This window comes from Balaenoptera ricei, chromosome 20, assembly GCF_028023285.1.
Source record: "Balaenoptera ricei isolate mBalRic1 chromosome 20, mBalRic1.hap2, whole genome shotgun sequence".
Classification (NCBI taxonomy): Eukaryota; Metazoa; Chordata; class Mammalia; order Artiodactyla; family Balaenopteridae; genus Balaenoptera; species Balaenoptera ricei.
Genome location: NC_082658.1, coordinates 40,323,106 through 40,350,716, shown reverse-complemented (window position 1 = coordinate 40,350,716; position 27,611 = coordinate 40,323,106). Strand labels below are relative to the sequence as shown.

At 55.3% G+C, this 27,611-nt stretch overlaps 1 protein-coding gene across 1 annotated transcript; it reads left to right on the top strand.

Moving 5' to 3' along the window:
• Positions 1-1,695: 1,695 nt before the first annotated feature.
• TBX4 (T-box transcription factor 4) lies at positions 1,696-26,535 on the top strand. Its single transcript, XM_059907407.1, has 8 exons — positions 1,696-1,890; positions 2,666-2,760; positions 10,923-11,042; positions 12,285-12,432; positions 22,409-22,561; positions 23,511-23,599; positions 23,732-23,967; positions 25,898-26,535. The coding sequence occupies exons 1-8, from the start codon at positions 1,696-1,698 to the stop codon at positions 26,533-26,535; spliced, it is 1,674 nt and encodes a 557-aa protein (XP_059763390.1).
• The last annotated feature ends 1,076 nt before the right edge of the window (positions 26,536-27,611 follow it).

The following is a 27,611-nucleotide window of genomic DNA, read 5'->3' as shown; positions in this document are numbered from 1 at the left end:
AAGATAGCATCGGGCCAGGCGGCCTCTCCTGGCCCCGCGGGCCGCAGCATCTGGACCAGCGGATCGCGGGTGCCCATCCCGGCTGACCCCAGATATAGTGGGAATCAGCGCGTTGGCCAGAGCGCGCAACTATCCCCCGTTGCGCAGTGTCCCCACTTGCCTGGGGTCTCCTGGGTTTCCAGGCTCGGCCCCGGAACCCGCATGTGGCCCAAGGCCGGTGCTGGCGTTGGCCATGCCCGGTGAATCTTCCTCCTCAGTGCCTGTGGCTGGAGGACCATCCCGGCTGTCAGCCTTATCTTTACGGGCTTTTCCCAGCCCCAACTGGCCCCGGCCCCTTTTTATCTCCTCGGTTGCACTTGGCTTGTTTACTTTGTGAGGCCCTGGGAGCCCATGTCTAGGCCTGGGATGGGAGGCCAGTGGATGAGGGGCCTGGGCCTTGGAATGCCCAGGGAGAGCCAGGAGAGGACAGAAAGAAGGTAAGGGAAGAAAGAGGGAACATTCAGCTGCAAGAGAGGTAGCCAGACATTTAGAAAGCCTCCCCAGAACTTGCCCAGATCCAGATGAAGGGAGAAGAGCTAGGAGGTGGAAAGGAGAAGCAGGGATAATGCAGGGTTGCACCCACGATGAGGCAGGACAGGCAGGTCCTTGCAGGCTGGACTCTCATCCTGCTATCCCAGGACCAGCTTCCAGAAGGAAGCAGGCACATGAGCAGGAGGGTGAATAGTCCTAGTCGCTTGGGGAAGGGTAGCTGTGCCCTGGGGCAGGACTAGGCAGTGCCTGTGAACTGGACTCAACTGGCCTGGTCCTTAGCTGGGAAGGGTCTGAGTCCTTTGCCTCAAAGCAGAGCCCTTTGGAGCTAAAATCTAAAATGTGAGTGAGTGAGCCAGCCAGTGTGCATGTGAGGGCAAGGCTGGGGTGGCCCCTGGCTGAGTTCGGGGCCTGAATCAGAGTGGCCCTAGGAAAATGTGGCTACTTGGGTGACTTGTAGGCTATGAGAGGGTGCTGTGTCGGGGTGTGAGGATGTGGGTGCCTGCGTGGGTGCCACACAGGTATCTGAGGGAGTGGGAACGTGCAGGAAGGAAAACCTTTGGTTCAGGAAGCCTCTACCTGACCGCTGTCTGAGGGAGTGGGTTTGGGCAGATGAGGGAGCAGGGGCCTGAGAGGCCGCTCAGCCAAAGGCCCTCTCCGCCGCTGTGGAGCCCCGGGAGCCCAGGCCCGGCCCTCCTGGGCTGACTCTCCTCTCCTCCCTACCCAGAAGGTGTCCTGGCTGCCCTGGGCCGAGAGTGAGCCTGGACCCCAGTTATTAGGAACAGACGAAAAAGACCCAGGCTTCAGGCTCCAGGGTCCACGGGAGCCCAGCAGGAGGAGGCACTGCGGGTGCAGCTGGGGCAATGCCGAGAGGGCGGTCCTTCCCCCAGACCTACTCATCACACAGCCCCACACCCAGGGCAGGCGGACCTGGAACCGCACACAAACCCTCCCAGGTCCAGACCCAGAGGGAGGAGGCAAGGGTCCTGCCCGCGCTATTCTCCCTCCTCCGGCTCAGGAGGGGGCGGGGTCCACGTGCGCCAGGGCGGCCTCCCGGCAGTGCCCGAAGCACCCCCCACCGCCACCCGCGGCTCGGCTCCAGGGCTGCCGGGTCTCAGGCGCGTGTGGACCTGGGCATGTGACTCGCGTGTGCTGTGCCCACAGGAGATGCTGCAGGATAAGGGCCTGTCGGAGAGCGAGGAGGCCTTCCGGGCCCCGGGCTCGGTGCTCGGCGAGGCCAGCGCCGCCAACGCCGCCAACGCCCCCGAGCCCGCGCTGGCCGCGCCGGGCCTCAGCGGAGCCGCGCTCGGCAGCCCCCCGGGCCCCGGCGCCGACGTCGCCACCAATGCCGCCGCCGAGCAGGTAGGGCGGGGCCGGGCAGGCCGTCGGGTGGAGGTCGGGCGTCGGTTTGTCTGCAGGGCCGCCTGTGTCGGTCAACCGCCCCACTGCGGGCAGGACTGTCTGCCTGTTCGCGCTCCCCTGGGCAGGGCTCGCCTTCTGCCCTTCGTCCTTGCTCCACCTCGAGCCCTTGAGGCTGCTCTGGGACAGGCCGGGGAGGGGAGCCCGCGGCGGAGCGAGCCCAGGAAAACAGTCCAGCTCCGACGACCCTGAGAGGGCGGGGACAAAAGCCTGGGACCAGGCGGGGTGAGTAGCCCTTGGCCGGGTGCTTGCGGGAGACGCCGCCGAGCTCCGAGACCGAGGGGACATCACCGTGACCCTGTGCACGCCCTCTGCCTGTGCGGGTCTGCAGGACGTGTCTGCGGGTGCGCGCCTCTGGCCGAGGGTGTGTGTGCCCATCCTGTGCTGGTGTGTCTGCCCACAAGCCTGTGGCTATGTCGGGCCACGTGGAGTGTTTATGTTTGTGTAAGAGTGTCTCATCTACCCTGGCACAGTCGGTTAGTGTGTCCTCTGCGGGCCCGTCTGTAGGTGCAGCTCTGAAGAAGGGGGTTTCAGCCACTGATTAAATTTTTAAAAATTCACAATGGTACAGAATAATTTTTTGAAACGACATCTCGAGGCGTGGGCGCCTGGGGCTGGCAGTGTCCTTCATGGTCCCTTGGGTCTGTGCCCCCCTTTCTGATGGCTCCGCATGGAGCCGTGGGCAGGGCGACACAAGTCCCCTCTCTCCCGTCCCTAGACTATCGAGAACATCAAGGTGGGCCTGCATGAGAAGGAGCTCTGGAAGAAGTTTCACGAGGCGGGCACCGAGATGATCATCACCAAGGCGGGCAGGTCAGCGCTGGTTTTACTTCGGGGGGGGGGATGATGGATGGGGGCAGTGGGGAGCCCCACGGGCTCCCTTAGCAGTCCTCTCAGTCTTCAGCCCAGGGGGCAACGGGAGTCCCCTTCGCCATTCTGGCCTTAGCTCCAAGTCCGGCCACAGCATCGGAACTGGCCTCGGCAGCCCGCAGGGGGCTACACCACAAGGGAGAGGCACGGGCTGGAGGGAGGGGAGGGGCGGTGATATGCAAATGAAACGCAAACAGGGTCGCGTTGCTGGAGGTCCCCGCTCCAGCACTTTTGGCCCCTGGGGGGCTGCTTTGTCCTCCTCCTTTTGGGGAGCTGCTGGGTTTCTCAGGATTGACTGGGGACCCGGAGATGCCCCTCAACACATTGAGGAAAGGGGAATGGGACCATGTTTTCCTATTTCCATTACTTTTCCCAGGGCAGCTCGAACCCCAAGTCTCTCATCCCACGGGCGCCGCTCCGCCAGTTGCCAGCACCCTCCTTGGCCAAGGCGAAGGCACCGTTGGGCCCTGTGTGTGTGTTGTTCGGGGAGTAGCCCTCGGGTGGCTGCCAGAGAGGGATGATTTATAAAGCGGAACCATCTTTAAAATGTGCTGGTGTCTGTGGGAGAGAGCCCAGAGGAGAGGGAAAGAGGAGGAAGACGGGGCATGATGGAGAGATTCGCTGGGGTGGTGCCCCCCGGGTGGGGTTGGAATCGCAAGGAGAGCGGTTACCAGGTGAAGGGAGATGGCTGCAGATGGAGAAGCTGGAAAGTTCAGGTTCAGGTTCAGAAACGTCCTTCCCCCCTACTCTGCCTCCTCCACAAACTCACACTGGATTTTGGTCCCCGGGGTACAGTTTAGGTGTGAAAATGTCCCTTTATCTGACAGTGGACCCATAGTTGGGTTTTCTGAGGAATAAGATGGTGAAGCTTCAAGGGCCGGGGATGGGGAGTCAGACCTGGGCGGGGGGTGGGGGTGGGGGGCTACCCGTTCCGCTCACCTACTTCCATCTGTGCAACCCTCAGGCCAGGTACTTTAGAGTCTATGCCCTTTCCTCATCTCCATCTGTAAAATAATAGGTTTTTCTTTATACAGTTTCATGTAAAGCCCTTAGCACAGCTCCTGGCACGTGTAAGCACACAATAAATGCTAGCGAATACTGTTCATCATAATTAGAGAAATGTCTGGCATTTACTCAGCGTTTTTCTTCTACTTTTTAGAAAGCTCTGCTGAACTGCTTAGGGAATGATGGGTCAGAGGAAACAAAAAGCTGGCAGTTTGCTGTATGCAGAGTAGGGGTGCTGGGTCCTTCCAGTCTGCTTACTGACAGGCCTTGCAAATTTTCCTTTGTTTTGTTGGGGGAGGGGGTCTGGGCACTCGGCTGCCCTCTTGCCTAAGTCAGGGAGGTGGCAGGGCCACCCAGGGCCTCTATCGGGGGAAGGAACAAGGAAATGTCAGGACTTGAGTTTGCTGCATTTTGGGGATGGGGAAGGAGGGTGCACTGGGGAACCTGGTGGGGGAACAGTCGTTGAGGACGTTGGGGACCAGGTGTCACAAGGCCTGCCTCTTCCTAGTTGTGTGCACTTGGGCTAGTCCCCAGACTTCCTGTGGCTCAGAGGTGTCAGGTAAAACAGGATGGTGACTCTAGACCTACCTGCCGTCCTTCCTTTTTCAGTTACTGTGAGACTCAAACCAGGGACCTTATGAGCAGTGCTTGGTAAATTGTTGAGTGGATTATAGGTGTGAAGAGGGGATTTATTTCTTGTTACTGCTGGGATGTAGAGAAGAAAAGAAGAGAAGGATCCAGAACTTCCATTTTGAGGTAGCAGAAATAACCTTGTCTCTTGAAAATGAAGGGCCAGCATGTTCTTTGGGCATGCGTGGCCTCTGCCATTTTAAACAAGGCATTTGTGATTCTCCTCAGTGGGGTTTCCTGCACCTGCATGGGTCCTCCTCCCTCCCTTCCCCAACACACATACGCGCGCACGCACACATTTCCAGAGGTGACTGGCTTCAGGCAGGTATTTGTGCCTGATCCTAGTGGCAGAAGAGGCGCATCACTAGAGGCTTAGAGGCAGGCCTCAGGGAATGATGATAATAATTTTTAAATGACCATGACGATGTTGGCCAATAAGGAATTCATCGCAGTCTTTCCCTGGCAGAAAGTTATCCTTGCACCAGGTCTAACCCTTAGGAAAGTCACTAGCCTTATCCCCTGCCTGCACGGTTCTCACAGACCCTTCTTCCTCCTGCATAGCTGCCCACGGTCTTCAGAGACCACTTTCACCCCTCTGACCCCGTGTCCCCCTCCTCCCCGCTGCCTCCTTCCCACCTCAGCCTTGGAATGCACTGTGCTTTGCTCGGGCTTGTGGCCCTTCAACGTCCTGTCCAGCGCCTCTCCCTCTCCTCTTCTTTGTGTCTTTACCATCACCTTCCTGGGACACTTCTATTTCTCAGCAGACGGCCTGGACATTTCTCCTGAACCTTGAATCATAGATTCCTAGACCGCTTGAGCTGGAGGAGAACCAAGAGAACATAAACCCAACCCCTGAGAAGGGAAGGCATTTGGCTCTTGCCCATAGAAGCAGAGTTAGGCAGCTGCCAGGTCTACACAAGCCAAGCAATGATGCCCTTCCCCCCAGAACAAACCCCTAACTTTGAGAAACTCCCTTCATTGCTTGTTTATGGGGGCCTGCTCAAGGTGGAGTTGTTGCTCTGCCCTAGAGACCCTGACTGGTTAGGGGCATGGTTGCTCTCTGGTTGGCCCGTGGAGGCATGGTGGGGGGGTGGGGGGGGGGCGGGGGCTGGAGGAAAGGAGCCCGAATGTTCTCAAGCCAGTATGAGTCCTTAGTCACAAGCCTCTGCCTTAAGCCCTTGAAGAGCTGAAGGCCAAAGAAAAAAAGGGTCCCCTTCATTGGATAGTGATTTTGAATTCTCAGACAACTTGAGCTGGTGAATAACATGCCAGCCACAGTTCAAGCCATCAGTTTCTGAATGCTCGGGGTCCCCCGATGTCAGGTGTACAATGGGGCCACAGCCTTCCCTAGCCAGTCTCTGTCTCTCTCAGGCCCCTGCACCCAGAGAGTTTATGCCCTTAACTGCAGAGAACAGAGCCTTCTCTGCTTCCTCACATCCCTGCCAAGCTTGATACATGTGAGAAACTGCATTTTCTCCCAAACACAGATAAAAGTGAGCTCTACAAAATTTAAATATAAACCTCCCCAATATGAAAATTTCCTAACCGTCTGACTGCTCTACTCCTAGGTCATGGTTTTGCCACCAGATAAATCTCCACTATCAGCCTTCATAGCCTGTTGAGTTCAATGTTGCTTGTGTTAGTGACAGTGAATTTGTGTTTGAAAAATGAACTACTGATGAGAACTCCTGTTGAACCTGTATTGTTTGTTATTCTGAGGCAAGGATTTGGCCCGGCTTAATCCGGGGCTTCAAAGCCAGTTGCCCTTGCTCTGTACACAGAACGTCAGAGCCCAGTGGCGTGGGTGATAAGAGAAGTAAGGGTTGAAGACACTGGGAAAGTGGGTTGGGGAGAGAGTGCTTTGATCTCTTTCTAAAGTATTTTCTGAAAGCAAAAGTCTATCAGAAGGAAGTGTCTTCAAAAAAATCTGAGAGAAGCAACTGGCCTTCCCAAACAGCATCCATTCCACACACCCTCTCTCCTGCCCCCCACCTCAGGGAAAATATTTCTTAAAAATGCTTTGAGTGAAGTAGAAAACTCTGTGTGTGTGTAAAGTGGAAATAAATTACATAGCTCTGTCATTCCTCTCAGAAATCATTTGGCCACAAAAGCTTTGGTCTTAGTATAGACGGCACCCCTACCTCCCGCCCCCAAACTTAGCCTTAGTTGCTAGGCCCTGGCCTCTTTCCAACACACCCAGAATTCTTCTTTAAGACCCCAAGACACTAGGGATAGAAAATGGATGGGGTTTTCTGTGGACCCCTACCCTTTTCCTGCATCCCTTTCCTTTCAAACTCTGGCCTCCACGGGCCTCTGTATGTGTTTATGTACACATATTTATGATATATACATACACATAATTTTTTAATATCAATTTTATTGAAGTGGAACACTTCTGCAGAAAAGTGAACGAATCTTGATTGTACAGCTCCACAGACTTTCACAAAATGAACACACTGGTGTTAGCACCACCCAGATAAAGAAACAGCACGTTACTGGCCCCCAGAATCCCTCTTGTCTGCCCTCCCAGTCACCGCCTCTCCCCACCTCGAACCCCCTCTCCAGACTTCTCACCCCTTCGATTTGGTTTTGCACCTACATTTCAGGGAAGGCACATATGGCCGCTCCTGGGGTTCCGGATCCCCCTGGGGAAGCCGGGGGTGTGGTGGATTTGGGTTTGGGGGGCTCTGCTAATTGGAGAGAATCTGGCGGGTCCCCTCGGTTCGTTCTTTCCTGCCCCCCACCCCCATGGATTGGTGGGGAGCGAATAGGTCAGCACCTTGAATTTGGCCACCCGTTTGGCCCGGGACCGGGCGCCCCGCGGCTCTCTGAGCCCAGCTGAAACTTACTTGGCCCCTCTCTCAGTTCGTCTTTACGGGTTTGTTGCCAAAATCAAAATGCCCCAAACCCTTGCCCGGCGCCCCGCAAGCCTCCAACACGGAGAAACGTCCAAGGAAGCTTATCTTAGCAGTTCATTCTAAAACCATTTCCGAGTATGAAGTAGATAAGGCTCCACGCCCGCACCCTTTCAGAGCCTGTTTCATGATCAGAGGAGAGACCCCCGGCTTTCATCTCCTCCCGGGGCCGGCGGGGCAGGCGGCTTGTTTATTCCCTGGCGGAGCAGTTTCCGCGAGGGCCGGGAGCGCCCCAAATGCCTGCGGACCGGGAGTCCGAGGCGGGCGGGGAACCAGAGCCGGGAGAGGGCGCCAGGGCCGCAGAGAGAAGGCGCGCAGGGCATGGGGAAGGGGTGCGGAGGGGCTCAGGGAGCGGGTGGGACAGAAGGCGCGCCGAGCAGGGGTCTGGGTGGCTGCCGGGTGTTGAGGACAGGGGGCCGGGGCTTCACGGCCACCAGCGCTGGCCAGTGGCAGGGCTGAGTGGGATACGGGCTGCGCAGAGTCACTACTTCCCTGCTTGGCCCTCCCTCCTTCCCTCCCTCCCTCCCTGTCCCACTGAGGTGTTCATTTCCGCCCCCCCCCCCCCATAGATGATGGTTTTCAGGTACATTTTCTTTTGGTCCTAAATCACAGAAGCAATTTACAACTCACTCTATGGTTTCATCTGTTTCAATAGAGGGGACCTTTACAGGGCGGGGTGGGCCCAGAGGAAGTCACAGCTCCCAGTTCAGCTTGGCCTCTGTGGCCTGAGTCCTGCCCTCCTGGTGAACACTCCCATGCCAGGCCTCTCGGCTCCAACCTTAGACCCTCTGGAACCAAGTGCAGATGCCCTCAGCTTGGGCAGGAGGCCCATGGGGCTGGAAGAGTGTGCGCTTCAGCTGCACACTTAGCCCGTCCCGCACACCAGGCAGGACCTTCATCCTCCTGGAGCCCGCTAGGTGGGGAAAGGATAGTGCCTGGGCTCCCCGCTGGGTGTGTTCTCCACGGCCCAGAAGCAGCCACCAAACTGGACGCTAACAGAGGCGGAGACGCCTGTTTCCATGAAGGCAGCGGTGCTCACCTGGCCAGCTCAGGCCAGCTCAGCCTGGAACAGAGGACTTTTGAACTCCCCATTCAAACCACAGATCTCATCGTCCCTCCTGATTTCTGAGGGCAGTTCCCCTACAAAGAGGGAAAGGCAGGGCAGAGGCTAGGAGACACCTTCCTTCCCTGCCCCAACTTCCTTAAAACCTCCTGGAGGCTGTTATCCGTCAGGAATCTGGCCCACGGTCAGCTTCCAGGAGAGGCCAAATCACAGGACACCAGCCCCATGCCTTGGGAGGCCGAGGACAGGCTCCTTGCCAGCCTTCTCAAAAGCACTAGTCATGTCCGCCTGGCCTCCTGAGCTGCTGAGGTGAAGTACACTAGGACGTAGAAGGGCAAGGGCAGGACCCCATACCCCGCCCCTCAGCGTAGGTTATGAAGACCGTTGAAGTGGGAGCCAGCCGTTTTCTCCTGGCCCGCTTTGTGGACGCTGGCTGGGGGGAGCGGGGGAAGCTGTGCCTGCCCTCTGCTGTCGCCACCTGGAGTGATTATAGGAGAAGCAGGCTGAGTGCAGGGCACTGGTACCAGGCCAGCCCGAAGCCCAGCCAGGGCTGCCCCGCTCTGTGGCTGTTTCTGTAGCAGTTACAAAATGGTAGCCTGCAGGGGACGGGATTCTTGGCCTTCCCCCAGGGAGGCGGGAGCTGAGCGAACTGCTGCCTCCCTCCCCTTCAGCCTGAGGCCCACCTGGAGAGAGGCTGGGCCAGGGAGAGGGTGGTGCAGGCTCCAGCTGTGCCCCCGGGCCGGCTGGGCAGGGGGCTGGTAAGCAGGAGGCAGCACTGGATTCCTGGGGAGGGGGTGGGGTGGACATTTGAAAACGCTTTCAATTGACATCTGAGACAAATTCTTCCACACAGTTTATGAGTCCCTAGACTTGCCGCTAGAACTGCCCTCCTCTCTCCAGGCACACACGCACGCACTCCACCGGGTACGCACGCACATGTGCCTGTGCACACACATGGTCACACAGCTCCCGCACCCCTGGCCCACCGCAGCACTCATGGGCCTGTCCTCCAGCGGGAGAGGGTGCACACGCTGGGGCACCCTCCACCCCAGGGTCCTGGCCTGGGCTTGCCGTAGGGTCTGCCACCTTGTGGGGGCCTGGATCCCTCTGGAAGCCCTGCTCTGTCAAGGTAAGCTGGTTCCCTGTCGACAAAATGGGGGACTCCAGTCATCTGTTTGAGGTGTTTAGGACAGCTTCTCCTGAGGGTTCCCGTTGCTGTCTCTCAGCTTCATGAGAGCCGGAGGGCCCCCTGATGGCTTTCCCAGAGTGGACAGCTCGGGCTTCTACCAGCTCAGGGGATTTGGCTCCCCGTGGCCTTAGTGTCTTCAGTTAGGTTTGGCTTCTGCCTCTCTCTTGGGGACATCTTTGGGGGAGATCAGCTAGGAGGGGGTGGGAGCATCTGAGGAGGACAGAGGAAGTTCCCCTCTGAGGAAGTCCGGTGTCAGGGACCTGGTGACCAGGGGAGGGTACCCCGCAGGTATGGGTACAAGCTGTTGTATGTTTGGTGTGCTGAGGGGTCTGAGGAAGCTCTTCTCTAGAATGTTCCCTGAGCCTCAGGGTCCTGGACAGTTTCATCATGGGCTGCAGGAACTGCAAAACTTTCTGCTTTTTTGCTGACTCTGTTTTCATAGAGGTAGGTCATACCACGGGTCTGTGGAGGAAGCAGTGCAGTGGGGGTCAGTGGTAAGAGCTGTAAGTGGACTCATTTAATCCACACAGCAACCTATGAGATTGGTAGTCCCATTTTAGAGATAAGGAAACCAAGGCATAGAGAGATCCAAGCAAGCTGCCCAAGGCATCATGGTTTGTCAGTGGTGGGGCCAGGCTGTGGACCACGGCAGGGAGGTTCTAGAATCCATGCTCTGCTCCTCAAGGCTCCTAGACTGACTTTCCGCGATACCCAGTGAGTGCGCACAGGCCCAGGCAAGGCATTCACAGGGATAAACACCTCTGCTAAACACACAGAAGGCATCCAGAGACCGAGCAGCACTCCTGCTCTCCTGCGAGTTGGCTTGAGGCCTGGGGGTTTCCATAGAGACATGACCTAGAGGAGGCATCTCATTGATCATGGAAGCAGCTGACAGGGACTTCCAGGTCTTCTGCTCTGGGCCCCTGTAATGCCCCCCCACCACCCCAGAACTTTCGTTGTGTATGGATGACAGACAGGAGGGAAATTAAGGCAGCCTGGTTGGGGTTGAGATCCTCTCTCACATCCTGGCCGGGGTCTCTGTGCTTTAGCTGCTCACAGCCACAGACTGACAACTGCAGGGGCTCAGAGGGAGCAGCTTGTGCAGCTGCAGCCCTTTCCTTGTAGAGGGGGAGGCTGACCAGAGAGGGAAGCAACTTACCCAAGGTCACAAAGCTCTGCCCAGTGCCGAGATCTCTTGCTAAAGAGGCAGTGCCTCTTAAGGCCTTCTGTCCCCTCGCCCACTCTGTGCCACCTCTCCTGGTGCTCTGTCCACGCCTCTGCGTCATCTCTCGGCTTCCCCCAGGAGGATGTTCCCCAGCTACAAGGTAAAAGTCACAGGCATGAACCCCAAGACCAAGTACATCCTGCTGATCGACATCGTCCCCGCGGATGACCACCGCTACAAGTTCTGTGACAACAAATGGTAAGAACCCGGGACCCTCACGTCGCCCGCCTTCCCACTCGCACACCCATCCCCACCTGATGTTTGGTCCAGGGACTTACCAGTTAGTCCCAGTGATTGGCCAGATCCGCAGCCTTGGGCACCAGGCCTGCTGAGGCTACAGGGTCATCAAATGTTCGCACACCTGCTGCTGGTGGGGCAGGGGCTGGGGCTGAAAATGAGCCGCAGTGTTTGGGCTTTTGGTGGATTTCAAGGGTCTGTGCTCTCCCCACAGCTGTGAACGAACAGGGTGGGTGCCTGTGCTTTGGGATGACAGATGAGCCCCAGCACTGGGCAGGTTTAGGCTCTGGCGGCTCTGTGCTCGGGGAGGGGGGCAGAAGATAGAAGCCACTTTCCTTGAGGGGCTTTGGTATTCCATAGTTAGGGCCCAGTTACCTGGGCTGTGGTGTCTCTCTTCTGTTCCTACACTCACTTGCTCTTTGGCCGCAGAGGCTTCCCTCTTAAGCTGTGTCCCCCATCCAGAGAGAGTAGTCAGGTTGAAGGGCGAAACCAAGCTGGGACCGGGTGAATAAACGCTGGGCTGCTTTTCCTGAGGCCATCCCGTTAGTACCCTGTCTGCCCCCAGAGCCCAGGACAGCGCCCAGGGAGAGAGAGGGATGAATGAATCCACAGTCCGAGACGTGGGCTCAGCGGTGGATGAGTAATAGGGCTGCAGAGGCTGGACCCAGGAGGCCAGATTCGGTGGTCAGGTCCTGCCAAGGGCTTGTCTCTGTTCTGTCTTTGGGCTGGAATAGCACTCAGAGCAGCTTTTGGCTCAGGGGACAGCTACCAGTTAGTTTCTTATGATTGTTTTGGGGGCAAGCAATTTGAAAATTGTCTACATCCTCTGAGAAGCTACCTCCAAACTTACAACATTTAAAAATTGTAAATATAACACATACATGGAAGTGCCTAAATCTCCCCACAACATACTTGTGATTAGCCCCATTCCTTCAAGTAAATCATCACATGTCTCTGTAATTTCACTTTCTCTTTCTTATTGCAGTGAAATACAGGAGGTTCAGAAACGCTCTCCCTCCCCAGCACTCTTTCCTCTGTCCCTCCGTCTTACCCCCAAAGCCCTAAATTGACAGTCTGATAGGATCGGCAGGTGATGTGGTTCTCAGGTCTCTGGGGATTTGCTCTCAGAGGGCACAGGGAATCTGGGCTCCCCCACGCTGCAGGGCAATCAACTGCTCCGGCTTCTCCGTGCTCTGTTGGCAGGATGGTGGCAGGGAAGGCTGAGCCGGCCATGCCGGGAAGGCTCTACGTTCACCCGGATTCTCCTGCCACTGGGGCGCACTGGATGCGGCAGCTGGTCTCCTTCCAGAAGCTGAAGCTGACAAACAACCACCTGGACCCCTTCGGCCATGTAAGCATGGGACTGCCTGGCCTTGAGGGCGAGTCCTGGGGCAGTGTTGGGGATGGGCCGGTCCAGGGATCTGGGATCTGGAGAATCCATTCTCGGGATCCAGCTCCAGGCCGGTTTGTGGAAGGAGCACAGGGTCTGAGTCCCACAGCAGAACATCCTTCCCCTAGCACTTTCTGGCTGGGTAACTTTGGGCAAGTTTCTTAGCCTTTTTGAGCCTTAGTTTCCTTGTCTAGAACATGGCGATGACCATGTGAGAATTAAAGGAGAGATTACGCATGAGGCACTTTGTGCCTAAGAGGCTCCAAATAAATGGCAACTATGACAACGACGACGGTGATGGACCAAATCTCAGCTTCAGTTTCCCCAAATCTGGCCTTGCTGGAGCCTAAGACAAGTGAACCTCCTTGAGAAAGAGTCACTGATGAGTTCTGAAGCCTGTCTCTGGCGTGTACCGTCTGCCTGGCCCGGCAGCCACCTGCCCTGGAAGGGAAGGCCTCGCTCTGGCTCCTGTGTCAGCGCCTTCCTGGCCTTGCCCGGGACCTGGCTGTCACAAGAGAGATTCTGGAGCCCCAGGGATCCTGCTGCTGATGCCCCATCCAGGCTGCTGAAGCTCATTCTTTCCCCCGTCTGTCCCTGGCAGGCCCACAAAAGCTTTTTATGTGGAAATTTTTAGCTCAAGTGTGTGGCAAACAGAAGCCTAGGGACCTGGTATCATCTGCCAGGGAGCAGGCCTCGCCCCTCTAGGCTACCCATGGTTACCCTGGAAACGCAGGGCGGGGTGTGGTGGAGCGGGCGCAGTCGAGGCTCCTCGATGCCGTTGCCCGGGCTGCACCCATGACACTCATACCGTCCATGTGGATGGTGGTGGTGGGGGGGAAGCAGGGGTGGGCGCTGTGCAGGCATGTGCCTCTTTGATGCCTCAGTTCTATTTCTGGGGAGCTGTGTGCAAATCAGGATTCTGTGAATCATAGTTCCTTAATGGAAAATGCCAGTGATGCTTCATTTCTGATTGATTGGTGTGTAACTGGCAAGCAGCTCTCAGTTCTCATTTTCTCAGAGTCTGTTCAGTTCTCTTCTGGGTCACTGGTGATCTCTAAACCAGCAATTAGGAGGCTGCTTCATTAACATAATAAACTCCTGACTTCTCTGTTTTGCGAGCAGCATGGGCTTTCCCGCGCGGGGCAGGCAGATGCCGTTGGGTGTGTGACAGAGACATGCAGGTGTGCGTGGTGACGTGTACTCATGTAGCCCCAGCCTCTGCCGGGGGGCGGAGACAAGCCACCATCCAACGGGGAGGGTCAGCCAAGCCCCCACCTCTCAGAGCACAGGGTCTTTTAACCAAGGGCCAGAGGGGCCTCCCATTCTGGCCAAGACTTTGCTACCGGTCAGCTCCTACCTGGCCTCCTCTGCTTGGCCAGGCTGTGGGATCAACCTCAAAAGGTTAGCAAGGGCCTCAGTGGTGGGAGGTGGGAAGCCACATCTCTGCCCACAATTGCACACACACGCAGACCCCAGGGGACAGACCACTGGGGTGGACACAGAGCTTGGCGGAAGCTGGATCTTTGGGCGAGTGACCAGAAGTACCCAGGGGATCGAAGCTCTGGAGAATTTTGGATGCACAGCTTGCTGTCATGGTTCCCAGCTGCAGGGATGGCTCTGAGGGCTCTTCCACCTCCCTGGGCCCCTGCAGAATGTGGCAGGGGAGAGAGCCAGGTGGTTGAAAAGCTGGGATTTTTAGGAATCGGGAGACCTGGCCTTCATAGCCCAGCAGTAGGTTTCCCAGCCTGGCTTGCCTCTGTGGTGGCTCTACTGGAGTCCATAAGAGGTTTGCAATAACGGTGCATATAGTCTTGAGTCTGGGCCAGTGGGGCTGCTTGTTGGGCTCGTGTCGTTGGGGGTGCCCCTGGCTACACTCGCCGTGCCTGCCTGGGGCTCGCCTCTCCTCGGCAGGAGGGAGATTCCCCGTACTAACCCAGCTTCCTCCCTGGAGGGTTCGGTGCAGAGCATCTTCCTTCTCCCCGTCCCCGAATTTACCCAGCGTGTGCAATCTATTGGTTACGACACCCCTTGTGGGGTGGCAGGGCTCAGGGAGATGAGGTGCTTGTCTCAGGAGCTGGGAGTAAAGGAGCAGAGCGTGGGCCCCTGCCTCCTGATGCCTAGTCCCGCACTCCTTTGGCTTCTCCACCTGTCTCTCCGTACCCAGGGCCTGAGCTGTCAGATCTTCAGCCATTTGGAGCATCACTGGAGAGGAGCAGCCTTTGCCCGTGCAGGCCAGGGCTGTGGAGGATGAGCTAACTTCCTCGACATACCAAGGCAAAGTGGCCCATTTGAACCTTGGCTTTCTGCTCCTTGGTCTGTGCCACCTGGAGTCGTGAGCTCTCCCAGTCGCCCTTCCTGGCTTCTTGGTGCAGGAGCCTGGGAAAGAGCCATCTCATACTGTGAACTTGCCCCCGACAAGTCCCTCTGCACAGCTCACCTCCACACTTGCAATTTTCCCTAAAAGCTTCCAGACCTCAAGGAACTTTCTCCAGCCAAATGGACTGTGGACTTTCCCCTTGGGTCTCACAGTATCTCAGAGACTTTAGCAGCTGTCTCCCATTTGCAGACTTCCCCCAGGAGAAGGGTCCAGAGTCCAGGAACCCCTCAGGCCACAGGGCCACATGTTCTGAAAAGACAGGATTGGCTTCTGACTAGAAAACTCCTGTGGGTTTTTGCTGTGAATCCAGGAAAGCCCTCTGTTCTTGAGGGGTAGGTTCAGGGTGTGACCCCTGGGTTCTGGGTGTAAGCCTAGGGGCAGAGGACTGGCGGGCAGCAGGGGCAGAAAGGATCAGGGGGCTGGGGCCGGGCTGGGCTGCTCCACTTCAGCTCCACTGCTGTGGCTCCGCTGGCTACAGAGGGTGCCTGCCATCCTCCCCTCCTACTCGCCAGCCCCTCCCACCCCTAGCAGGGTCCTGTGCCGGGTGACCACGTGATGGCAAGAGAAGCTGCTTCGGGAAATTGAAGAGGGCCTCACTGGGGTGGGGCCTGCGTCCTGCAGTGGGACATGGAGGTGGCTGGCACGTGGGTCTTACTTTTCTCCTGATCTGGAGGCAGGGAGGGGACGGCTGCAGTGAGGGGTGTGTGTGTGTGTGTGTGTGTGTGTGTGTGTGTGTGTGTGTGTGTGTGTGAAGGGGAATGGCCGTCTTCACCACCTCTTGTGTCTCAGCACTCCCAGATTGCCGAGGTAAAAGGTTAGCTTTTGATTGCAGGCATAGTAGGTCTCACTGTTCCAGAGGCAAAATTAGCCCCGGACTGGGGGTGTGGGCTCCCAGGCCACAAAGTGGGACATGCGCCATCCCCTCGGTGTGCTTCCTTCTCCAGCCACAGGCCTCTTAGCCTAGTTCGTTACTGCTGAGCCTTGGAATCCAAGCTCAAATGCCACATCTTCAGGGAGACAGTTCAGGGTCCCCATTATATGCTCTCGGAGCACCATGCACCTTTCTGTCCAAGTACTTACCACAGTTATAATTTTATACTTATTTGTCAAATTTGTTTTTGAATAGGAAATACATTCACATGGTTTAAAAATCAATCAATGAGTAAATAAAACACGTCTGCAATGAGACATTTCCCTCCCCTGGTTCCCCATCCACCTAGTTTTTTCCAGCTCTGGCCACAGGTAACCATTGTTACTAATTTCTTCTCAGTGTTTCTTTTTGCATATGCAGGCGGAATACAGAGTCTCAAATCCCTTCTTTTCCACACAAAAGGTAACATACTATAAACACTTTGCACCTTGCTTTGTAAACTTAGTGTATCATGGAGATCATTCCATTCATGTAGAGCTGCCTCATTCCTTTCTTTACAGCTGTATAGAATTTCATCATGTGATCGTTCCATTAATTATGTAGCCTGTCCTTATTGAAGGAATTAGATGTTTTCCTATATTTGCTCTTTTGATTAAGCTTGTACATATGTCGTTTTATACCTATGGCAAATATTCTTTCTGAGAAATTGCCTGTTCAAGGGGTGCTTGGATTTGCAATTTGTAATTCTGCCCTCGACTGGAGTCCCAGTGATGTGTATTCCCACCATCGCTGTAGGCTCACGAACATGGTGGGAGAGAAAGGTTTGCATCTTTGCCAGTTTGATGGGTGAAATATAGATGTCAGTTTTAGTTTCAATTTATATTTCCTTTATTATGAGTGAGATTAAGCGTCTTTTTTATATGTATCTCCTCTTCGGTCCTTATCCTTTGCTCATTTTTCTCTTAGATTTTTTTTTCAATCACCTATCCATTCTAGGAGCTTTTATAAATTAGGAAGATTTCGCTCCTAATCTGGGATGTTGAATTGCTTATATGTTTTTCCCGTTTGTCACTTGTCTTTTGGTTTGGCCTATAGTGGTATTCCTACACAGAAGTTTTTGATTGAATGTGTTGGTCTTTTCTCTGTGGGTTCTGGATTTTGAGTAATTGAAAGCCCCTCTCCACTCTTTACTTATAAGGGAGTTTTCTTCTAGTATTTTATGGAATTATTATTACACTTAAACCATTGATCCTTTTGGAATTTATTCTGGCATTCTACATGAGGCGTGAATCCAACTTTTTTTTTTTCTAGAGAGCTATCCAGTGGTTCCCAACACCAATAACTGACTGGTCCCCTTCCCTCTCTGGTTTAGGATGCCTTATTTCTGTACACTAAATCCCCTTCTGAATCTGTGTCTGTTCGTGTGCCAGTGCCTTAACTGTTGAGACTTCATAATAGGTTTTAGTGTCTGGCAGGCTTGGTCCCCCTGCATTGCTCTTTTTTTTCAGAGTTTTCTTGGCTGGTCTTGTCTATTTTTTTATATGAGCTTTAGAATCAGCTTGTAGTGTTGAGAAAGAAACTTGCTTGTATTTTTATTAGAATCATTTTAAATTATAAATTGACTTAGGGAGGATTGATAGGGATGCCTTTCTCTTTGCTGAAGTCTGATTTGTGTCCTTCAAAGGTGTATTCAAGTTTTCTTCCCGAGGTCCTACACATTTGCTGCAAGCTATGTCATCTTGTTTGTTACTATTATCAATGCAGTCTCTGGTCCACTACTTTTTCTCACCACTGATTTTTGCTTGATTTTTGGATTACCGTGTGACTTCCCCACTGGATGGTAAACCGTGAGGTTTTTCATCACCATTGTGTCCTGGTGCCTGGCAGTGTGAGTGGTGGTGAGCAGTGAGTGAGTGAACCTGCTGACGGGGGGATTATTTAGACAGAGAAGACACTTCCTCCGCTGGGTGCCGATGTCCCCCCAAAGCATATGCCAGCCAGTGGGGACCCAGAACTATTGGTCTCCCTCTTTTCCTCCCACGTTTGCTGAGCCCTGACAATGCACCACGCCTTGCCGGGCGCTCTGGGACATAGACTACCCATCCGGCTCCAGACTCGGCCTCACCCTCCCCAGCCACAGGGGTGCAGGTGCAGGTACGAGCTAAGGCTCGGAGAGCAGTGCTGGTGCTGGCTCCGCTTCCCGTCGCTGTCTGACGTTGGGCAGATGCCTTCCCCCGCTTGAGCCTCAGTTCCTTGCCTGTTAAAATGGGGCTAATAATAATACCTCCTTTACAGGGATGTTGTAAAGATCAGTTGTGCGATGTGTGTAGAATACTCAGCGCAGGGCCTGGCACAGAGGCTGCGTTCAGTCAACACTGGCTGTCATTGCTGTGCCTGGGAGGGAAGGTGGGAAGGCAGCTGCCCTGGGCGTGAGGCCTCAGACCTGTCTGACCCAGGCCTCTTGAGTCGGCTGACGGGTTTTCCGACTCAGTTCTAGTTTGGATATTCTTCGGGCCAATCTTTGGGTCTCTCCGGTCTTAGTTTTGTTGTGTTTTTTTCTTTTTCCTCTAAGTTGCAGATCCTGTCTCTTTCCTAAACCTCTTTGCGGGGCTGGAGAGGGTAAGAAGGATGATGGAGAAGGTCGTCTTAGGAAGTAAAAATGTGATGCAGGAGAAAATTTGGTCTTAATATATGACAAGCGGACATCAGCCCCACTTGTCGTGCGGCTGGCATCCAGGTACGCTGTGCTCTACGATGGGCGACAGGGCCTGGTGAATCCTCATCCCCTGCAGTGTTTGGTTGAAACCTTATCCTTAATTACCGAGCTTGTTGTTGAGAGCAGTGTGTGCTGTCTCAAGGGCCATCTGGAATCTTCCCCGGATTCAATCTCCAGCCAGCTGTGTGTCCTTGGGCAAGTCACGTTCCCGCTACTAGCCTCCTGTTCCTCGTCTGTACAATTAGGAGGTGAACTAGAATGATCTCTAAGGTCTGTCCCTCCATGCCCTGGTGTGCTGTGATTCCAGCACAGATGAATCTGGGCCTCGTTAGCCAAGCACGCTATGGCGATCTCTTGAGGAGATGGATGTTTGGCGCTATCACAATTGCGAAAATAGAACAGGCCTCTGACTTGTAGCCAGAACATAATGAATCCCATTTCTGTAGAACAGTGATGACGACGGGACCAGCCGTGTAGTGGGGTTTGTTGACGTGGCTGGCCCATTTGACCCAACATCCTCTGCAAGAAATATAGATGTGAGATTCTGGCTAAACAGTTTAATGCGGCGCCTGAGGAACTTCCGAGTAAAGCCAGGTGTGAGTCACTGAGGTGGCTTCCCATTCTCCCAGGCCGTCGGGACCGATGCTGTGCTTTGTGTCTGCATTGGTTCAATGGGTGGAACTTTCTTCCACACACCTGTCCAAGTTCCAGACTGTCAGAGGCGGGACGGGTGTTTGGGACCACTTAGTCGAAGGCCTCACTTTACAGATGGGGACCCCGATGACTGGAGGGGAAGAGCTTGCTCAGGACTTGCAGCTGGTGGGCAGAGATCCATAGAAGCTTCTGGGCCTCTCTTGGCTTCTCTGTGGCTGGGATTGGACTCCCCAGTGGCCCCTACCTGCACTTGCAAGTCTGGCAGTTGCTCTCTTCCCAGATTTCCCTGCCAGCCTGTCTGGTTCCCTCTCCTAGAAGGTGTGTTTGGCAATCTCTCCACCCTTGTCATCCAGGACCTTGTCTGATAGGCTAAGGATTCGGCCTTTATCCCAGGGGGCAAGAGGGAGCCATCAAAGGTGGCATCATGAATTTAAGATATTTACTGAGCCCTAAATACTGGCAGGAGTTCGGGGGCCAGCGGACAAGGGAGGCAAGAGGAAGAAATACAAAGGGCCCTGCTCTCAAGCAATGTAGTCTTCCTGGATGAGCCAGAAGGTTCTAAGCAAGGGAGTGACCTGATCTGATGTGTAGCAGGTGAAATGGAGAGGAAGTAGATGGAGGCAGGGAGGGGGCTGCCGCAGAGCCCAGTGAGAGGCGGCGGGGCCTGAGCCAGGGCTGCGCAGGGGGAATGGAGGAGCCTTTGTTTTACAGGTGGAGTCACAGGCCTTGGTCACTGATTGGACCTGGAGATGGGTGACAGTGAGGGGGAGGGGATTGATGATGCCCAGGGCTCTGGCTGGACTGTCACAGCCTGTGACTGCCCAGGTGGCAGAGGAGCAGGGTGGGTGCTGCTGTTTGTCCCAAGGTGTCCTTAAGGGACGGCACAGCCTCACTGCGTGGTGACTGCAACATCTGCTTTGGGTTCTGTCCGCCCGTTGTCTGTGTTCTCCCCTTGGGCGCCCCACCACCCCCCGCCAGGGGAGCTGGCCTGATGCAGGCTTAGCCCTGCGTGTCAGGGGGCTGGAGCGTGGGAGTGATCATGGAAGGATTGTCTGTGCACATGTTTGATCACTACTTTTGACCTGAAAAGTGCCTTAGAGGTTATCCTGTCTCTAGTGAGCAAAGAAAGACAAGGGAGGAGGGGACAGAGAGTTTGTGGTCATGGCCCAGGTCTTTCTCCGCCCATATCCTGGTCTCGCACTTACTTGTTCCTGTTTTGAAGTAAAGGAGCCTGGAGGTACAAAAGGAATAAGAGATATGGCCCTTTCTCTTGAGGAGTTATAATTTAATTGAAGGGACAGGAAGAAATGGGAAGCCGCTAGGAAGCAGCACAATAGCCAAGTAGACGATGCATGGAAAGGAAGTTTCAGAACTGGGAGTTCAGAGCAGCCCTTAGTAGTGTGGGAAGGCTTCCTGGAAGAGTTGGGCCTTGAGATGATAGGCCTAGAAGGTGAGGGAGAATGGGAAAGGAAGATCAAGGCAGCAGAGGGAACTGCCCGTGCAAAGGTGCAGAGGCAGGAATCTGGCATCTAGGCTACCTCCCGGGTAGGCAGGTGCCGGGTCTCCTGGGCACTGGGGTCCTTTGTGGGCTCCGGCAGCGTGGGTACAGTGCAGGGTGACAGAGTAACCTAAAGGGTCTGGGAGGTGTTTCCCAACCCCCAGCCCCTCTCCCGAGGGGCCCCTTCCCAGGCTCCTGGAACACGAAGTCCGTTGAGGCCTCCCCGGGCAGGACTTGTGCCCTTCAGTCTCACGCTGAGGTTTGCTTGGCAGGCTCCCAGCTGGGCAGTGGGTCCCCAGCTGCAGGATTGGGGATTTGGGGATTTGGGGAGCTCTGTACTTGCCCCAAGAGGGTCCAGAGGTTTGTCACTGAGCGCTGAGTGAGGAGTGGCCCGTGCAGAAGAGCTAGTTTCTGCTGGACGGAGCTGCCCAGCCAAACCGAGGAGCCCGGGGCAAGTCAGAGCCTACAGCCCGGCTCCTGGGCTGCCCACACCCTTGGCTGAGCCTCTCCCTGGGCTGCCTCTGTCCCCAGGGTGTGAGGAGAGCAGAACCTCGCCAGACAAAGGCTTCAGCCCAGGCTTGCCACAGAAGAACCTGGCTCGGGCCCCTTGCTTGGCACTCTGGTCACTCAAGGGTTAAATCTTTCACTAAGCCTCAGCCCCAGGCCTGGTCCTTGGGAACCTGGAAGGGTGAGAGGCAGCAGAGCCAGCCCAAGGGAGGGGCACTCCCTGCGGAGAGAAAGGAGCTCAGAGGGGACCAGCCTCACCCAGTCAGGACAGGAGCCAAAGGGTTAACAAAAGCAGCGGTGCTGATAAAATGCCCCAAATGCCTGGTCCTACCTCCAATGGGAAGGCCGTCTGGTAAATGTCAACGATAAAAAATACATTTTAATGGCACATGATGCTGCGCTACCGTGGGGCACAGCCAAATGGAGTGGGTTTGGGGCCACAACTACCGTGTGTTTCTCCCAGGGCTCTGGGCCAAGTCTCCTGGGCTCTTCGCCTTTTGCCCCAGGCATCCTCAAGGGCTGGGGGTGCCTGGGGCCTCTGGGCTTCCTCCTACCTTGGTACCTTGAACTCTAGTCCCTGATGGCACTCCCCTCCTGGCTGTGAGCTGCCTGGGACAGGTCTGAAGGCAGACTGCCTCTGGGTGTCCCCAGTGTCCCCTCAGTAGGCCTCTGTGAATGAAGGAAGGAGTGACCCGAGGGAACAGGTCGGAGTGCACCATTTTCCTCAGCATCCCCCCTCCCCCATCTTGCAAACCCTGGGCTGTGAAGCTGCTTTTGTTGCTGACAAATGTGAGAGGAGGGGCTGAGCGCCCACCGCTGACAGCTCTCCGAAAGGCAGGTCCCAAATAAGTGGGGAGGGGTGAGCAGGGGAAGAAGAGCAGGATAGGACAGGGGGAAGCCTGGGGAAGAGTCAGCCTGCCGGGCTGCAAGCTGAGGCTCGGAGAAGTCGAGGGACTTGCCTGAGATCACACAGTGAGTCAGTGGCACCTGGACTTTTCGCCTACAACTCAGAATTCCACCAACTACACTGTGCTGAGTTCATTGGGGCTTTTAAATGGTTATGTCCCCATTTCCACACTGAAGGGTCTGTAATATCCGGGAGGTCCTGGGACCAGGAGTTGGTGCTGGAGCAGAGAGTCCAAGTGGGGCCCAGGGGCCTGGTTCTTCAACCTTCAAGGGAGGTTTGGACCTTTCTGGGCTCAGCCCCTGGAGCCCGGGTTTTTAGGACAAGGAAAGCCAGCCCCAGGCCAGCTGAATGAGGCCGAAGACAAGAGGGTGGGGACCCGGAGCTCAGAAGAGACCCTTCTCTTCCAGATCATCCTCAACTCCATGCACAAGTACCAGCCGCGGCTACACATCGTGAAGGCTGACGAGAACAATGCTTTTGGCTCCAAAAACACAGCCTTCTGCACCCACGTGTTCCCAGAAACTTCCTTCATCTCTGTGACCTCCTACCAGAATCACAAGGTACAGCTCCACCGCCCCGCATGTCTGTGCCATCACAGAGGTAGGAAGTGAAGCCCCGATGCAGCAGGGCTGAGGCAGGCAGGACAGGCGCCTCAGGAACCTGCTAAGCCCTGCAGAGCAGTGAGAAATGGTGATGTGCAGGAAAGGAGACCAGATTCCTGAACCCCCAGCACAAAGTAACTGTGGTCTCTATGCTGGGGATGCACAGAGTTGGCAACTGTAGAGACCGGGAGCGTGGAGCTTGCCGTGTGGCTCAGTGCTGGGCCCTTTCGTTCTACAGTCTTCTTCTCCCGGGTGGGATTCTGCACCTGCAGAGAGAAGGGGATGGAACAGGGAGAGGAGCCCTGGGGCACTGCCAGCTGTGTGGGAGCAGGTGACTGAGCCATCTGGAGGCCCTTCCCAGGCAGCGGTCACAGGGGTCCTGGCATGTCCTGGCCCACCTCCCACCCCAGCCCGACCATCCCAAACTGCCTCCCGATCCCCGCCCGGGCCACTCTCCCCTGCCTCCCTGCCTTCGCCCACGCCATCCTTCTCAGAAGGCTTTCACATCTGCACAGTGGGACTGGCCAGATCGGGGGAAGGATCTTAGGCAGAAGAGTGACAGAGTCAGGTTTGCATTTAGAAGAGTCACGCAGAACCTGATGTGGCAGTTGCACTGGAGGCGGGTGATGTGGACGGCAAGCTGCCACAGGCCCCCGGAGAGGATGCCGAGGGGCTGAATCGAGGTCGCACAGCGGGCGGGAGAGCGGGAGACAGAACCAGGGGCTCTGCCGCAAGTGGAAGGGATAGGAGCCCGCGACATGAAGGGCAAGGCCAAGGAGGCCTCAGCAAGACGCAACTTCCCCAGTCACTGCGGGGGTTCTGAATGTGCCTGGGGTCGGGGAGGAAGGCCAGAGGCCAGCCCAGTCCTCTCCCCCCAGTGACTCTACCGTGTATCCTGTCCTGACAGATCACACAGCTGAAAATTGAGAACAACCCTTTTGCCAAGGGGTTCCGGGGCAGTGACGACAGTGACCTGCGTGTGGCCCGGCTGCAGAGGTGGGGCTGCTCCGGCCTGGGGGTGGGGCGGGTGGGGCGGGTGGACCGGGTTCAAGCACAGGGACTCCGTAACCCTCAAGGTATCGCCACTCGCTTCCCGCCTCCCGCTGACTGTCCTCCCCTCGCCCCCAGCAAAGAATATCCCGTGATCTCCAAAAGCATCATGAGGCAGAGGCTCGTCTCCACCCAGCTGTCATCCAAGCCTGACGTCAGCCCCCTGCATGGGGCTCACCAGGCGCTCCAGCACTACCAGTACGAGAACGGGGCTCACATGCAGTTCGCTGCGGCTGAGCCCCAGGACCTTCCCCTCAACACCTTCCCAGCCCAGAGGGACTCCAGCCTCTTCTATCACTGCCTGAAAAGACGAGGTACCTCTCTCCTGGTCTAGAAGCCCTGGAGGGTCGGGGGGGGGGGTGACACTCTCCCCACAAACACTCCCCACTGCACATGTGAGCACGCATGGGCGCGCGCGCGCGCACACACACACACACACACACACATACACCTGGTTATTGTGTGGCCTGGGAGAGGGAGCCTGACGCGTTGGGGACTGTGCCCAGGCTCAGTGCAGGGATGTGCTTCTTGCTTTTCACGCAGCCCTCAGAACCCTCACAGGCAGCTTGCGGCCTTGGTGTCCCCAGACACCGGTCCCCCTCCCGAGCCCCAGGTGCTGCTTTGAGCGGGGTGGGCAGAGGACACAAGTCAGCCAGGCTCTGTCTCTAGGTGTGGGAGGAGGTGGAAGCATCACAATCCCGAGGTTTCCATTCAGGGAGGCGACCTCCATCCTAACACAGGGAGTCCCTAGCACAGGCTCCCCACCTCATCACACCAGATCTGCAGAGGCTTCTTGAAAGTGGCAGGGAGCTGTTGTGGATGCAGATTGGGGACCAGGAAGACAGGCAACACACTTGTCCGTGCTGGCTTCTTTGTGAGGAAGAGGAGCCCTGAGCCGAGAACCAGATGTGCTCTGGTACCAGGTCTCGATTTTTCCCTCTATAAAATATGAATGATTAGTGTTATTACACCAGAAGTCCTCACAGGGCCACTGAATTGTCTTGGGAATGAGTTTGGGGACTTTTGCTTGCAATCCAGAATGTTCTCTCAGCCCAGCTCCTAGGGACCAGCCAGGCAGGCCCCTGAGTACCCACCACACCAGGTCCAGTAGAACTAGTGACCTAGAGCAGGGGCTGGCAAACTGTGGCCTTTGGACCAAATCTGGCCTGCTGTCTGTTTTTGTTCAGCCTGTGAGTCATACAAAATGGTTTTTACATTTTAAATAGTTGAAAAACGTCAAGACTGTTTCATGATATATGAACGTTATATGAAATTCAAAGTTTGGTATCCATAAATAAAGTCTTATTGGAACACAGCCAAACACATTTATTTACCTATTGTCTGTGGCCGCTTTCCTGTTGAGAATCCCTAGAGAAAACAGAAGGAGGGAGACCAAGACAAGCGACCGGACAAGTGTTCTTAATTCGTTGAGTGGGCTGTCGCCCAAGTCCTCAGGCCTGGGTCATCCCTGCCTCCCAGGGGAGCCCGTGCTTGTCCAGAGAGTCAAGCCCTCATGCTTGAGGATGTTGAAAGACACACATCCATGGTTTGGAGCAGTTAATGTCATCTTTCCCGAGACAGAGTATTAGCTTAGCCTTAAAAGTGCAAGTCACCTTTTACTTATTAACAGCTCCATTTCTTAATTGTGTAAACCCTGTTATGTTGGAATCTGTGTAATTACAATCTGATGGGACTTCTTTGAACATATGTAGGGTTTACTTCCTCCTCTAAAAGCAATAGGAGCGTGACTGTGAGTAGCTTTGTCTTGCTAAGGCCTTCCTGGGAGTGGAGGATTGAGGCCGAAGCATCGCGGCTTTAATTTTCTGGCTAATTCAGGCAGATGTAGCCTCTGGGCCCGGTTTGGGCTGGCAGTTGCTTGCACTTTCCTTGGCCAGGGTGGGCCTAGCCTGAGTGCCAATGCACATTAAGGCCTCTTACCATCCCCCAGAGTCAGGGTGGCAAAGGATCAAAGCTATACGCTGCCTGGCTAAACACATCACTCAGTGTCCAGTGATGCAGTGTGCCCCATGGCCTTTGAGCGTGGTCCATGATCCGACCGCTTCTTGGCTGCTGCCACCTTTGAAAAGCTGTAGCTGATTAAAATGGTTCTGGGAGTGCCGTGGTAGTGTGGGGCAGTGGGGGCCCTGAATGACAAGGATGGGCTGTCCTAGCGTCCAGCGGGGGTATTCGGGGCCCTGGGCTGGCGGAAGTGGCTCTTCCTGAGGTTTCTTTGTCTTCTGGCAGACAGTGCCCGCCACCTGGACTTACCCTGCAAAAGATCTTATCTGGAAGCTCCCACTGCAGTGGGGGAGGATCATTATTTCCGGTCTCCCCCTCCCTACGACCAACAGATGCTAAGCCCCTCCTACTGCAGTGAGGTGACCCCACGAGAAGCCTGCATGTACTCAGGTTCAGGGACCGAGATCGCCGGGGTGTCCGGGGTGGACGACTTGCCCCCGCCCCCACTGAGCTGTAACATGTGGACGTCAGTGTCGCCGTACACGAGCTACAGCGTTCAGACCGTGGAGACTGTGCCTTACCAGTCCTTCCCCACGCACTTCACCGCCACCACTATGATGCCCCGGCTGCCCCCCATCTCGGCTCCGAGCTCCCAGCCGCCCGGAAGCGCCCACTTCAGCGTCTACAATCAGCTCTCACAGTCTCAGGTCCGAGAGCGAGAGCGGGGGCCCAGCGCCTCCTTCCCGAGGGAGCGCGGCCTCCCCGGCACGGGCACCGGCACCGCGTGCGAGCGGAAGCTGCCCTCGCCGCATCTGAATGCTGCCAATGAGTTTCTCTACTCGCAGAGCTTCTCCTTGTCCCGGGAAGCCTCCTTACAGTATCATTCAGGAATGGGGACTGTGGAGAACTGGACTGACGGATGACTCCCATGGCCCGTCCACAGCCCCAGGACCGTGCTAACCCAGTATTAACCTCTGAGGGTGGGTATACAGCCCCTCACTCTCTCTGGTGCGCAAGACTCACCTCTCAGGCCCCATCTGCGTCCTACGACTGGCCAGTAGGAAGCACACTTGACCTGGCAGTGTCCCCAGGAGACCGCACTGGAGCTGCCGCCCAGCAGCTCTAGAGCCCGTTCTGCTCCCAGAAAATCCTCGCCTCTGGAGCAAGAAAGCCCAACAGAAATAAAAACGAGAATTCAGAAAACATTCATTTCTTCCAGTGAATTCAGCCAGTGAGCTCAGAGGAGCAAGGATAATTCTTCTCCAGGGAGGTGGATCTCGTCCTCAGCTCAGCTCTTTAGCATTGAATGTCACCAGACCGTCCGTGTGGCTGGTGGGAACTCTGTAATCAAATTTGGGAAATCACTAAACTCTTTGCATGCCGAATAGCTATTTATATATTATATAAATAAATAAATAAAATAAAATATATAAATATATATATCTCACAAATGCAGGCCACATGTCAAATTCAGCTTTGCTTTTTTACAAATGAATAAACTTAATAAAACGAACGTTGGAGAGGGTGTTTGGAAAGACATCTATTTAAATCTTTATTACACATTTGATGTTAAAAACAAAGAACGGTTTAGATAAAACAAACAATTATATATAAACACACACACACTACAGATTACACTTTATTAGAAGACACATTAGCTAACGGGATATGGAACGTCAGTGTTTTGTTATATAGCATGGACATTTTATTTTACATATCAGAACATAAAGCCATTTTACAACTGTGAAGTGTGTGGATGCTCATTACTCCTGACTTGTCATTTCTTGGCTCAGCAATGGTCTCTGCTTCCCTTTTGCTCATATATTTTCTCAAGGGCCAGGTGGAGCCCTTAGTGCCTCTGCGCATTTGTTCCGTGGAGCCTCTGAGCTCAGAGTGAAGTAATTTAGGACCAACGGAGCGACTGTACCTTTGATCTCATGCTACTCCCCAGATGATGGGCCTGGATTCCAGGGCCCACAAAGACCCCAGACGGGCAGGG